The following is a 15,139-nucleotide window of genomic DNA, read 5'->3' as shown; positions in this document are numbered from 1 at the left end:
CACCTTAGTGCTACCGCTAACACCTTAGCGCCACCCGCTAACACCTTAACACTGCCGCTAACACCTTAGCGCCGCCCGCTAACACCTTAACACTGCCGCTAACACCTTAGTGCTGGGCCTTAATGGAAGTTCTCCTACATGGAGAAGTCTCTCTGGCTTCTACTTGAATGTCTATACCCATGGAACGGCTCTAATGAACTCATGATAAGAAGCCATAGATGAAACAGGCTTCTAAGAAGAATAAGACCACGATGTACAGTGGAGTTGTGTTGTGGTTGATGTTTCTCTCTCACTGTGTGATGTTGTGGTTGATGTTTCTCTCTCACTTTGTGATGTTGGGGTTGATGTTTCTGTCACTGTGTGATGTTGTGGTTGATGTTTCTCTCACTGTGTGATGTTGTGGTTGATGTTTCTGTCACTGTGTGATGTTGTGGTTGATGTTTCTCTCACTGTGTGATGTTGTGGTTGATGTTTCTCTCTCACTGTGTGATGTTGGGGTTGATGTTTCTCTCTCACTGTGTGATGTTGTGGTTGATGTTTCTGTCACTGTGTGATGTTGTGGTTGATGTTTCTGTCACTGTGTGATGTTGTGGTTGATGTTTCTCTCTCACTGTGTGATGTTGTGGTTGATGTTTCTGTCACTGTGTGATGTTGTGGTTGATGTTTCTGTCACTGTGTGATGTTGTGGTTGATGTTTCTGTCACTGTGTGATGTTGTGGTTGATGTTTCTGTCACTGTGTGATGTTGTGGTTGATGTTTCTCTCTCACTGTGTGATGTTGGGGTTGATGTTTCTGTCACTGTGTGATGTTGTGGTTGATGTTTCTGTCACTGTGTGATGTTGTGGTTGATGTTTCTGTCACTGTGTGATGTTGGGGTTGATGTTTCTGTCACTGTGTGATGTTGTGGTTGATGTTTCTGTCACTGTGTGATGTTGTGGTTGATGTTTCTGTCACTGTGTGATGTTGTGGTTGATGTTTCTGTCACTGTGTGATGTTGTGGTTGATGTTTCTCTCTCACTGTGTGATGTTGTGGTTGATGTTTCTGTCACTGTGTGATGTTGTGGTTGATGTTTCTGTCACTGTGTGATGTTGTGGTTGATGTTTCTCTCTCACTGTGTGATGTTGTGGTTGATGTTTCTCTCTCACTGTGTGATGTTGTGGTTGATGTTTCTCTCTCACTGTGTGATGTTGGGGTTGATGTTTCTGTCACTGTGTGATGTTGTGGTTGATGTTTATGTCACTGTGTGATGTTGGGGTTGATGTTTCTGTCACTGTGTGATGCTGTGGTTGATGTTTCTGTCACTGTGTGATATTGGGGTTGATGTTTCTGTCACTGTGTGATGTTGTGTTGGGGTTGATGTTTCTGTCACTGTGTGATGTTGTGTTGTGGTTGATGTTTATGTGATAGTTGCTCAGCATGTTTCTCTGTGTTTCTCTGTCCACAGACGAGGTGATTGAGAATGAGACTCCTGGGTCCTTGAACAACCAGTTGTCCTGGAAACAAGGCCGTCAGCTCCTCAGACAGTGAGTTACTTACTATACCATACCACTAACCCTGGAAACAAGGTCATCATTCATCAGGTCAACATTCATAAGACTGCAGGGCCAGACGGATTACCAAGACTTGTACTCTAAGCATGCGCTGACCAACTAGCAAGTGTCTTCACTGACATTTCCAACCTCTCCCTGTCCGAGTCTTTAATACCAACAAGCAGACCACCATAGTCCCTTTGCCCAAGAACATCAAGATAACCTGCCTAAATGACTACCGACCCGTAGCACTCACGTCTGTAGCCATGAAGTGCGTTGAAAGGCTGGTCATAGCTCACATCAACACCATTATCCCAGAAACCCTAGGCCCACTCCAATTTGCATACTGCCCCAACAGATCCACAGATGATGCTGTCTCTTTTGCGCTCCACACTGCCCTTTCCCACCTGGACAAAAGGAACACCTATGTTAGAATGCTATTCATTGACAACAGCTCAGCGTTCAACACCATAGTGCCCACAAAACTCATCACTAAGCTAAAGACCCTGGGACTAAACACCTCCCTCTGCAACTGGATCCTGGACTTCCTTACGGGCTGCCCCCAGGTGGTAAGGGTAGGTAACAACACATCCGCCATGCTGATCCTCAACACAGGGGCCCCTCAGGGGTGCGTGCTCAGCCCCCTCCTGTACTACCTGTTCACTCATGACTGCACGACTCCAACACCATCATTAAATTTGCCGATGACACAACAGCGAGACAGCCTATAGGGAGGAGGTCAGAGACCTGGCCGTGTGGTGCCAGGACAACAACCTCTCCCTCAACATGATCAAGACAAAGGAGATGATTGTGGTCTACAGAAAAAGGAGGGCCGAGCACGCCCCCCTTCTCAAGGGCTGTAGTGGAGCAGGTTGAGCATTTCAAGTTCCTTAGTGTCCACATCACCAACAAACTAACATGGTCCAAACACACCAAGACACTCATGAAGAGGTTACGACAAAACCAATTCCCCCTCAGGAGACTGAAAAGATTTGGCATGGGTCCTTAGATCCTCAAAAGGTTCTACAGCTGCACCATCGAGAGCATCCTAACGGGTTGCATCACTACCTGGTATGGCAACCGCTCGGCATCCGACCGCAAGGCACTACAGAGCGTAGTGCGTACGACCCAGTACATCACTGGGGCCAAGCTTCCTGCCATCCAGGACCTCTATTCCAGGCGGTGTCAGAGGAAGGCCCTAAAAATTGTCAAAGACTCCAGCCACCCTAATCATAGACTGTTCTTTCTGCCTTTGCAGGGCAAGCGGTACCGGAGTGCCAAGTCTAGGTCCAAAAGGTTTCTAAACAGCTTCTACCCCCAAGCCATAAGACTCCTGAACATCTAACCAAATGGCTACCCAGACTATTTGCATTGCCCCCCTCCTCTCTCCACACCACTGCTATTCTCTGTTGTTATCTATGCAGAGTCACACAAATAACTCTATCTTCATGTACATATGACCTCAACTAACCAGTACCTCTGCACATTGACTCTGTACCGGTACCCCCTGTTTATATTGTTATTTTTTTACTACTGCTCTTTAATTACTTGTTACTTTTATCTCTTATCCATATTTTTTTTAAACTGCACTGTTGTATTCATCATTTCACTGTAAGGTCTACTACACCTGTTGTATTCAGCATTTCACTGTAAGGTCTACTACACCTGTTGTATTCAGCATTTCACTGTGAGGTCTACTACACCTGTTGTATTCAGCATTTCACTGTAAGGTCTACTACACCTGTTGTATTCATCATTTCACTGTAAGGTCTACTACACCTGTTGTATTCAGCATTTCACTGTAAGGTCTACTACACCTGTTGTATTCAGCATTTCACTGTGAGGTCTACTACACCTGTTGTATTCAGCATTTCACTGTAAGGTCTACTACACCTGTTGTATTCAGCATTTCACTGTAAGGTCTACTACACCTGTTGTATTCAGCCTTTCACTGTAAGGTCTACTACACCTGTTGTATTCAGCATTTCACTGTGAGGTCTACTACACCTGTTGTATTCAGCATTTCACTGTCAGGTCTACTACACCTGTTGTATTCAGCATTTCACTGTGAGGTCTACTACACCTGTTGTATTCAGCATTTCACTGTAAGGTCTACTACACCTGTTGTATTCAGCATTTCACTGTCAGGTCTACTACACCTGTTGTATTCAGCATTTCACTGTGAGGTCTACTACACCTGTTGTATTCAGCATTTCACTGTCAGGTCTACTACACCTGTTGTATTCAGCATTTCACTGTGAGGTCTACTACACCTGTTGTATTCAGCATTTCACTGTAAGGTCTACTACACCTGTTGTATTCAGCATTTCACTGTAAGGTCTACTACACCTGTTGTATTCAGCATTTCACTGTAAGGTCTACTACACCTGTTGTATTCAGCATTTCACTGTAAGGTCTACTACACCTGTTGTATTCAGCATTTCACTGTAAGGTCTACTACACCTGTTGTATTCAGCATTTCACTGTAAGGTCTACTACACCTGTTGTATTCAGCATTTCACTGTAAGGTCTACTACACTTGTTGTATTCAGCATTTCACTGTGAGGTCTACTACACCTCTTGTATTCAGCATTTCACTGTAAGGTCTACTACACCTGTTGTATTCAGCAGTATATTTTGATTTGACTAGCAGACAGACAGACAGACAGACAGACAGACAGACAGACAGACAGACAGACATACACTGTTGTTATTGTAGTAACTCATTACAGAGTGCCAGTTTACTAGCTGTCTTCAACACAGCTGAGATGGTTATGTGTTAGAGGACACCAGTCTAATGATGCTGGTTGTCTGTCTTCAACACAGCTGAGATGGTTATGTGTTAGAGGACACCAGTCTAATGATGCTGGTTGTCTGTCTTCAACACAGCTGAGATGGTTATGTGTTAGAGGACACCAGTCTAATGATGCTGGTTGTCTGTCTTCAACACAGCTGAGATGGTTATGTGTTAGAGGACACCAGTCTAATGATGCTGGTTGTCTGTCTTCAACACAGCTGAGATGGTTATGTGTTAGAGGACACCAGTCTAATGATGCTGGTTGTCTGTCTTCAACACAGCTGAGATGGTTATGTGTTAGAGGACACCAGTCTAATGATGCTGGTTGTCTGTCTTCAACACAGCTGAGATGGTTATGCGTTAGAGGACACCAGTGTAATGATGCTGGTTGTCTGTCTTCAACACAGCTGAGATGGTTATGTGTTAGAGGACACCAGTCTAATGATGCTGGTTGTCTGTCTTCAACACAGCTGAGATGGTTATGTGTTAGAGGACACCAGTCTAATGATGCTGGTTGTCTGTCTTCAACACAGCTGAGATGGTTATGTGTTAGAGGACACCAGTCTAATGATGCTGGTTGTCTGTCTTCAACACAGCTGAGATGGTTATGTGTTAGAGGACACCAGTCTAATGATGCTGGTTGTCTGTCTTCAACACAGCTGAGATGGTTATGCGTTAGAGGACACCAGTGTAATGATGCTGGTTGTCTGTCTTCAACACAGCTGAGATGGTTATGTGTTAGAGGACACCAGTCTAATGATGCTGGTTGTCTGTCTTCAACACAGCTGAGATGGTTATGTGTTAGAGGACACCAGTCTAATGATGCTGGTTGTCTGTCTTCAACACAGCTGAGATGGTTATGTGTTAGAGGACACCAGTCTAATGATGCTGGTTGTCTGTCTTCAACACAGCTGAGATGGTTATGTGTTAGAGGACACCAGTGTAATGATGCTGGTTGTCTGTCTTCAACACAGCTGAGATGGTTATGTGTTAGAGGACACCAGTCTAATGATGCTGGTTGTCTGTCTTTCTCTCTGTCAGCAGGTTTGATTGGAGGAAATATAAATCTATAATATAAATATATATGTCCTGATTTAAAGGAGATCTTCACCAGACCCGAAGGCTCTGTCTCCTCTCCTGTGTCATGTTGTGTGCATCTTTCTCTCCCCGCAGTCTGACTCAACTGACAGTAGTGGGAGGCGTAGGGACAAGCTCCTCCTGGGACTAAAAAACACTCACACAGCCTGTCTAATTTGTCCAGGTATCTCCAGGAGGTGGGTTACGCAGACACCATCCTGGATGTGAAGTCTCGCAGGGTACAAACCCTGCTGTGTCTGGCCGGAGACGGAGGGGGCCCTGTGGAGAGGACGGCCAACGGAACAGACACCCGCACCAGAGGAGGGTAAGTTAACACACCTCACTGTCAATACACACACAGGATGGTGCCCCCGCAGGATGGTACCCCCGCAGGATGGTGCCCCCGCAGGATGGTGCCCCCGCAGGATGGTGCCCCCGCAGGATGGTGCCCCCGCAGGATGGTGCCCCCGCAGGATGGTGCCCCCGCAGGATGGTGCCCCCGCAGGATGGTGCCCCCACAGGATGGTGCCAATGATAGCATTACTAGAAGGGAGAAAATACCTCAGACCAATAATAGAATTCTAGTCATTCTATTTCTATGGCCCCAACCTAGAGAAACGGATATGTAAGATGGAGAGGTCAAGATGGTGGATCAGGCTGGCCCCAACCTAAAAAACTGCCTTGATATTGTTAGGACAGCTAGGTCCGTGTTGCCTCTGGAAGAGTGAACCACTGTGTGTGTGTGTGTGTGTGTGTGTGTGTGTGTGTGTGTGTGTGTGTGTGTGTGTGTGTGTGTGTGTGTGTGTGTGTGTGTGTGTGTGTGTGTGTGTGTGTGTGTGTGTGTGTGTGTGTGTGTGTGTGTGTGTGTGTGTGTGTGTGTGTGTGTGTGTGTGTGTGTGTGTGTGTGTGTGTGTGTGAGCAGGAAGACAGAGCAATCTGAGTCCAGTGTTGTGCAGGAGGCCTTCAGGTTCATAGAAAGCTCTGCAGCTGACTACAGTGATGAAGATGATGATGAAGACGGTTCAGGGAATGACAGGACTATCATGGAACGGACAGGACCTACAGGGACGGTAAGGTGCACACACACACACACACAGATATGCATCACACACACACAGACATGCATCACACACACACAGATATGCATCACACACACACACAGACATGCATCACACACACACACAGATATGCATCACACACACACACAGACATGCATCAGACACACACAGACAAACGCTTAGCTAAATCGTTTTCCTTCTGAAGTTCATGATAATATCAGTCAATTAACAGAACTGATCTGACAATATCAGAATGGATTTCTGTCTGCTGGCAGTCACAATATGCCTCAATGTCCCTGTCTCTGCCCCTTAGATAGTGAGGAAGAAGCCATCATCTGCCCTGTCCACCAGTATGGACACAAGTGAGGACCCAGACACTGAGGATGCACTGAAGGGCTTTGACTTCCTGTCTAGTCCAGATGATATGGACACATCACCTGAGTCCCGCAGCGCAGGGAACGGGACCAACTGGGGTGAGTTACACAAGTAAATAAACAAGGTTAAAACCTGTCCCTCTGACTAAAATATTAGTACCCTGGTAGACTAGTGTTCAGGTCACTGTCAACCAACACCCTGGTAAACTAGTGTTCAGGTCACTGTCAACCAACACACTGGTAGACTGTAGTGTTCAGGTCACTGTCAACCAACACACTGGTAGACTGTAGTGTTCAGGTCACTGTCAACCAACACCCTGGTAGACTGTAGTGTTCAGGTCACTGTCAACCAACACACTGGTAGACTGTAGTGTTCAGGTCACTGTCAACCAACACCCTGGTAGACTGTAGTGTTCAGGTCACTGTCAACCAACACCCTGGTAGACTGTAGTGTTCAGGTCACTGTCAACCAACACCCTGGTAGACTGTAGTGTTCAGGTCACTGTCAACCAACACCCTGGTAGACTGTAGTGTTCAGGTCACTGTCAACCAACACCCTGGTAGACTGTAGTGTTCAGGTCACTGTCAACCAACACCCTGTTAGACTGTAGTGTTCAGGTCACTGTCAACCAACACCCTGGTAGACTGTAGTGTTCAGGTCACTGTCAACCAACACCCTGGTAGACTGTAGTGTTCAGGTCACTGTCAACCAACACCCTGGTAGACTGTAGTGTTCAGGTCACTGTCAACCAACACCCTGGTAGACTGTAGTGTTCAGGTCACTGTCAACCAACACCCTGGTAGACTGTAGTGTTCAGGTCACTGTCAACCAACACCCTGTTAGACTGTAGTGTTCAGGTCACTGTCAACCAACACCCTGGTAGACTGTAGTGTTCAGGTCACTGTCAACCAACACCCTGGTAGACTGTAGTGTTCAGGTCACTGTCAACCTGGTAGACTGTAGTGTTCAGGTCACTGTCAACCTGGGAGACTGTAGTGGTCAGGTCACTGTCAACCTGGTAGACTGTAGTGGTCAGGTCACTGTCAACCTGGTAGACTGTAGTGGTCAGGTCACTGTCAACCTGGTAGACTGTAGTGTTCAGGTCACTTTCAACCTGGTAGACTGTAGTGTTCAGGTCACTGTCAACCTGGTAGACTGTAGTGTTCAGGTCACTGTCAACCAACACCCTGGTAGACTAGTGTTCAGGTCACTGTCAACCAACACCCTGGTAGACTGTAGTGTTCAGGTCACTGTCAACCAACACCCTGGTAGACTAGTGTTCAGGTCACTGTCAACCAACACCCTGTTAGACTGTAGTGTTCAGGTCACTGTCAACCTGGTAGACTGTAGTGTTCAGGTCACTGTCAACCTGCTAGACTGTAGTGTTCAGGTCACTGTCAACCTGGTAGACTGTAGTGTTCAGGTCACTGTCAACCTGGTAGACTGTAGTGGTCAGGTCACTGTCAACCTGGTAGACTGTAGTGTTCAGGTCACTGTCAACCTGGTAGACTGTAGTGGTCAGGTCACTGTCAACCTGGTAGACTGTAGTGTTCAGGTCACTGTCAACCTGCTAGACTGTAGTGTTCAGGTCACTGTCAACCTGGTAGACTGTAGTGTTCAGGTCACTGTCAACCTGGTAGACTGTAGTGGTCAGGTCACTGTCAACCTGGTAGACTGTAGTGGTCAGGTCACTGTCAACCTGGTAGACTGTAGTGTTTTAAATGAATAACTGCAGATCACTTGTATTTACTACCTTAAATACCACATATTCATTATTTTACACACACTAACTATTATATAATTGATTGTTTCATTTCATGCCATTTTTCTGTTATTTTTCTCTGGTGTTTTTTGTTCAAACAGATTGCAGATTGTTGATAGAGATTTGATGTCCATCACCATAATCCACCAACTCATTACTTTAGACGTATTACTTGTCTCTACCCCTCTGTAGCCTGTCTCTACCCCTCTGTAGCCTGTCTCTACCCCTCTGTAGCCTGTCTGTACCCCTCTGTAGCCTGTCTCTACCCCTCTGTAGCCTGTCTGTACCCCTCTGTAGCCTGTCTCTACCCCTCTGTAGCCTGTCTCTACCCCTCTGTAGCCTGTCTCTACCCCTCTGTAGCCTGTCTCTACCCCTCTGTAGCCTGTCTGTACCCCTCTGTAGCCTGTCTCTACCCCTCTGTAGCCTGTCTGTACCCCTCTGTAGCCTGTCTCTACCCCTCTGTAGCCTGTCTCTACCCCTCTGTAGCCTGTCTCTACCCCTCTGTAGCCTGTCTCTACCCCTCTGTAGCCTGTCTCTACCCCTCTGTAGCCTGTCTCTACCCCTCTGTAGCCTGTCTCTACCCCTCTGTAGCCTGTCTTTTCCACCTCTGTGTTCAAATGTATTTATATAGCCCTTCGTACATCAGCTGGTATCTCAAAGTGTTGTACAGAAACCCAGCCTAAAACCCCAAACAGCAAGCAATGCAGGTGTAGAAGCACGGTGGCTAGGAAAAACTCCCTAGAAAGGCCAAAACCTAGGAAGAAACCTAGAGAGGAACCAGGCTATGTGGGGTGGCCAGTCCTCTTCTGGCTGTGCCGGGTAGAGATTATAACAAAACATGGTCAAGATGTTCAAATGTTCATAAATGACCAGCATGGTCAAATAATAATAATCACTGGCAGAACAGTTGAAACTGGAGCAGCAGCACAGCCAGGTGGACTGGGGACAGCAAGGAGTCATCATGTCAGGTAGTCCTGAGGCATGGTCCTAGGGCTCAGGTCCTCCGAAAGAGAGAATTAGAGAGAGCACACTTAAATTCACACATGACAAAGGATAGGACAGGAGAAGTACTCCAGATATAACTAACTGACCCTAGCCCCCCAACACATAAACTACTGCAGCATAAATACTGGAGGCAGAGACAGGAGGGGTCAGGAGACACTGTGGCCCCATCCGATGATACCCGATGATACAGGGCCAAACAGGAAGGATATAACCCCACCCACTTTGCCAAAGCACAGCCCCCACACCACTAGAGGGATATCTTCAACCACCAACTTACCATCCTGAGACAAGGCCGAGTATAGCCCACAAAGATCTCCTCCACGGCACAACCCAAGGGGGGGCGCCAACCCAGACAGGAAGATCACATCAGTGACTCAATGTTGGTCTTTGAAAGGAATTGACCATTTTGTCACATGCTTTGTGAACCATACAGTTTTTATTTTAACCAAAACCTGGAAAATGGATTAGAAAGATTGCAAGAAAGAAAGATTTATAAAAAGAAAGATCGAAAGATGGACAGAGTGGTTTTGGTTAAGGTTTGTCTCCACAGTGACTTGTCCATGTGGGGGGGGGGGGGTCTCTGAGCTCCTTGTGACTCCTAAAGGTCTACACTCCTTGGGGTATTCTCCTTCCCTTTCAACTCCTTTATAACTATTTAAATAGTATCTGGGCTTAGTGGCTAGTTACTGGAGGGACTATCCAAGACCAGGGTAAATCCTCCTGGACAGTAGGAATTGGTTGCTGCTTCATTCCTGGTCATATCTAGATCCTGGACAGCCTCTCCTATCGCTCTGGTTTTGTCCCCCTGTAGAGGAGGAGCAGCAGACTGCCATGTCAGGGGCCTGGGACATGGACCAGGGTCTGATATCCAAACTCAAAGAGGAGTACAGGAAGGAACGCAAGGGGAAAAAAGTAGGGCAGAGTAAGTCCTCTCTCGATGCCTCCTCTTCCTCTTCTCTCTCTGTAGAGTAAAAGAAATATAAACAAAAGCCTTATATCAAGAACAAGCATCTTGTTCTTTTACTGTGGCTGCTCTTTCATAGCTCTGTCTTCAACTCTGTCTTCAACTCCCTTAATTCCATAACTCTGTATTCAACTCCCTTAATTCCATATCTCTGTCTTCAACTCTCTATATTCTGACTCTTTGTGTAAACATTGTCTGTGTATCTGTTTAGTTATTCCTTCATTTCCTTCAATGCTCCATTCTGTTCTGTCTCTAGTTTAGATATCCATTTGTTCACTGCTAGCTAGTGTATCATTCCCCATGTATATTATCATTGTCTGTCTTAATGCAGTCTATAGAACCTCTATTGGAGTTAGTCTGCAAGGAATCAAACCCTGACTGAATCATATTGCACTCAACATTCCCATCTTCTAGTAGAGTCTCATAGAAGACAAGGAATCAAACCCTGATTGAATCATATTGCACTCAACACACCCATCTTCTAGTAGAGTATTGTAGAAGACAAGGAATCAAACCCTGATTGAATCATATTGCACTCAACACACCCATCTTCTAGTAGAGTCTTATAGAAGACAAGGAATCAAGGAATCATATTGCACTCAACACACCCATCTTCTAGTAGAGTTTTTTTTATTTTATTTAAATTTCACCTTTATTTAACCAGGTAGGCTAGTTGAGAACAAGTTCTCATTTACAACTGCGACCTGGCCAAGATAAAGCATAGCAGTGTGAACAGACAACAACACAGAGTCTTATAGAAGACAAGGAATCAAACCCTGATTGTATCATATTGCACTCAACATTCCCATCTTCTCCTAGAGTCTCATAGATGTGACGGTTGGGCATAAACAGCACTTAGAATCAACTCTGCAACCTTGAAAGACGAGACTATTTAAGTTGATGTCATGATACAAAACAAGACCGATGCTCAGTCCCATTTTCCTACTTAAGTATCAGTCTCTATCCTCTCTCCATTTGACATTATTCTGTCCAGATTCATCCTCTGATCACTACAGCCTGTCGCCATTCTTTTCTTTCCAAAATCTTTCTTGCACTTTTTTTTGTCAAATTCTATTTTGTTCATTTTTTGATGTTCGTGTGGTGAGTATTCAGGAAGTGTGTTCGGGGGAGGGGACAGGTACTACCTTTCCAAGCCAAGTTCTCTCTGCTTGTATCCCAAATGGCACCTGGTTCCCTTTCTAGTGCTCTTCTTTTCACCAGGGCACATAGGGCTGCCGTTTGGGACACAGCCTCTGTTGTGCCGACATTATATTGTCCCCTGTCTGCCCTCCCTCAGGACCTAACCGGTCTAAGCTCCAGGACATGTTGGCCAACCTGAGGGACCAGGAGGACATGAATCCCAGAGAACCCTCCTCTACTTCCCAGTCCCGCTCCAACGCACCCAGGCTCAACGACCACCACCAGGACAACAACACTGATGAAGGTACTGACCCTGTCTTTGTCCCCGTCTCTGTCCCTGTCTCTGTACTACCATATGTGACCGGCTCACATCGGTCTTATGTAGCAAAATTTGAAATGGTGTTTTTTACATTGGATAAAAGTAGAGACTCAGAGCTAGAAAAATTGTATTGTATTGTATCAAACACTACAGTTGAGGAACAATGGGAACGTAATTCTGCTTTGAAAGTTGATAAATTTGTAACTTCACTTTTGAGAAAATGGCCCTTGAATGTTTTGGTACACCTCCTGGAGAGCTCCTCTGTGTCTACACCCATTCAGCATTGTTCACACCCTCTTAAGCCTTAGCCCCACCCATCTCTTTAAGGGTTGATAAAACCGTTCTGTACTAACTTGCTAGCTACTTCCAGACATCTAAGAGAGAGAGAACAGCTCACTGAACATTACTCGCCCTAGTAGAGCTGGTTAGGCTGTTATGTTATCCAGAGTGTTGGTGACTGTAACCGTGCTGTCAGATTGTCCATTCCAAGTTCAGAGCGTTTTGCGTTGGATGCTGATGAGTTTACTGACGTTTACTGACACCGGCCATATTCAACGGGTGTAGAGCGTTTTTAAATTCAGCAGTTATTCTGCTCTCTCTGGCACATTCAGACGAGAGTGCTCTGAAATCGGAGTAGATGGCCAGACTGAATTTATGAACTCACCCGTAATGGTTACTTGCATGGTGGAGTCTTTTGTTAAGACATGTAGCTAGCTAGCTAGGTAAACAATGAACCATAATCACAACTCATGACGTTACTATCCTGCAAGAATCTGCAGGTAGCTAACCAACCAGGTTCAATGTCAGCTAGCTAACATCAGGCTATAATTAGCTAAGCAAATGACTCTGCAATACGAATAATAAGGTCATACACGCAATGTTAGCTCGCGAGCCAGCCAGCTAATGTTAGCTAGATAGCTTGCTAGGCAAACAATGAACCATAATCACAACTCATGATGTTACTGCCCTGCATGAATCTGCAGGTAGCTAACCAACCAGGTTCAATGTTAGCTAGTGTCGTGTCTTTAGTATCATTATCTCTGTTAGTATTATCATCTCTGTGATTATTATTATGTGATGAAACTAATCATGTAAATGTAATTAACTAGGAAGTCAGGGCACCAATGAAAATGTTCAGATTACATATTTATAATTTTCCTAATATAACTTTTCAGATATTTGAATATCTGATCAATTAGTCTTCTATTAATTAATTAATTATTTTTACCTTCTTCAGTCATCTGAACGTCAGAAATTGTTGGTTATCTGCACGAACTCAGCCTTTACTATAAATCAGCCATACACCAATTGCTCAATGATTTATTTCCTAACTAACTTAACAATTACAGAATATACAATACATAACATTATACAGTAAATACCGTCCCTAGTGGACCAAACAAAAACAGTTGGGCTATAACACGATAGATTCAGAGAGAAGAGACGGGGGTTTCGGGAAGGAAGACTAAGGAACATGGGTCTCTATTGGACCTGGGAAGCTATTCTCACATAAATACATATGCCACTATCGATCGCTCATTCGGAAAAGCAATGCATTGTATTTACCTAAAGCTGGTGATGTGAGGCTCGAGTTTGTCCTGTCCTTTGTGGAGTGTTCCGGGTGGTCTGAGAGGTTCATCTCACTCTGGAGATTCGTCTGAGAGGTTCATCTCACTCTGGAGATTCGTCTGAGAGGTTCATCTCACTCTGGAGATTCGTCTGAGAGGTTCATCTCACTCTGGAGATTCGTCTGAGAGGTCCATCTCACTCTGGAGATTCGTCTGAGAGGTCCATCTCACTCTGGAGATTCGTCTGAGAGGTTCATCTCACTCTGGAGATTCGTCTGAGAGGTTCATCTCACTCTGGAGATTCATCTGAGAGGTTCATCTCACGTTGGAGAGTCGTCTGAGAGGTTCATCTCACGCTGGAGAGTCGTCTGAGAGGTTCATCTCACGCTGGAGAGTCGTCTGAGAGGTTCATCTCACGCTGGAGAGTCGTCTGAGAGGTTCATCTCACGCTGGAGAGTCGTCTGAGAGGTTCATCTCACTCTGGAGAGTCGTCTGAGAGGTTCATCTCACTCTGGATATTCGTCTGAGAGGTTCATCTCACTCTGGAGAGTCGTCTGAGAGGTTCATCTCACTCTGGAGAGTCGTCTGAGAGGTTCATCTCACTCTGGAGAGTCGTCTGAGAGGTTCATCTCACTCTGGAGAGTGGTTTGAGAGGTTCATCTCACTCTGGAGAGTGGTCTGAGAGGTTCATCTCACTCTGGAGAGTCGTCCACGTCCGGCAGTGTTGTCGTACTATATTTACTACCTTTCCAGCTGCAGTCTGTTAGGCTGTCATAGGACTCACTTCTTCTTGAGTCATCAGTTAGTTCAGAGTTCATACCATTTCACATGTAGAGCTCTCTCTCTGTCCCTTTCTCTCTCTCGTTATATGGTGCATTCAGAAACTATTCAGACCCCTTGGCTCCCACGTTTCCTGGCCTGTGTGGTTGATATTAGAATTAGCCCTTTTAAACGTGAGCACTTGAGTGGCTTTTCGTTATGTAGAGTGGCTATTCAACTATTCCCCAACCACAGCTCACGCTGGGGTTGGCTTAGTCTGACATGAATTGGGTCACCGGGGCTCTTATAAAAATGTAGAAAAGGGGTTGGTTCATCATTTCCAACCAATGCGTATTCACGTGGGCGTGGCCACTGAGTGAGCATATTTTACTTATGAAAACGATTCTTTCATTTAGAAGGTTAACATCACATTACATAATTTCGCAAATAGTTTCATCTTTACTCATTAAATGCAAACCAAACAAATTAGATGGAAACCTCATAACTGAGCCACCTGTATAAACAGAGTTAGGGTAATGTGGCTGTATTGTCTTTCATGTAGTCACAAACATGAAACAAAATGGACCGGGTCATGGCTTCTCCACCGACCGTTTACACATTCTCCAGAATAGGAATATTGTTCAGTTCTCAAATTCTGGGATGGAGTAGAATTGGAGAATCTCTTTGTCTTACTGTGAAAATCTCTCTCCATACTGCGTGGCCAGGGAGAGTCTCTTTATAGAATTTATGACGTGGGGTTAAGATGTAAAACTGTCCCCCCTCCC

General features: G+C 45.4%; 1 protein-coding gene across 2 annotated transcripts in view; it reads left to right on the top strand.

Annotated features, from left to right (window-relative positions):
- Positions 1-15,139, top strand: part of LOC110499572 (striatin) — a 60,287-nt gene that overhangs the window by 34,444 nt on the left and 10,704 nt on the right. Inside the window, exons 4-9 of one of the 2 annotated variants that reach the window (XM_036956443.1) lie at positions 1,446-1,524; positions 5,589-5,729; positions 6,327-6,474; positions 6,776-6,935; positions 10,416-10,526; positions 11,866-12,012. In XM_036956443.1, coding sequence (XP_036812338.1) covers positions 1,446-1,524; positions 5,589-5,729; positions 6,327-6,474; positions 6,776-6,935; positions 10,416-10,526; positions 11,866-12,012 — 786 coding nt within the window. The remainder of the gene's footprint in view (positions 1-1,445; positions 1,525-5,588; positions 5,730-6,326; positions 6,475-6,775; positions 6,936-10,415; positions 10,527-11,865; positions 12,013-15,139) is intronic. The other variant, XM_036956444.1, reaches the window with a different exon arrangement.

This window comes from Oncorhynchus mykiss, chromosome 20, assembly GCF_013265735.2.
Source record: "Oncorhynchus mykiss isolate Arlee chromosome 20, USDA_OmykA_1.1, whole genome shotgun sequence".
Lineage (NCBI taxonomy): Eukaryota > Metazoa > Chordata > Actinopteri > Salmoniformes > Salmonidae > Oncorhynchus > Oncorhynchus mykiss.
The sequence above is the reverse complement of the archived record's forward strand: the minus strand, read 5'-3'. Positions and strand labels throughout refer to the sequence as shown.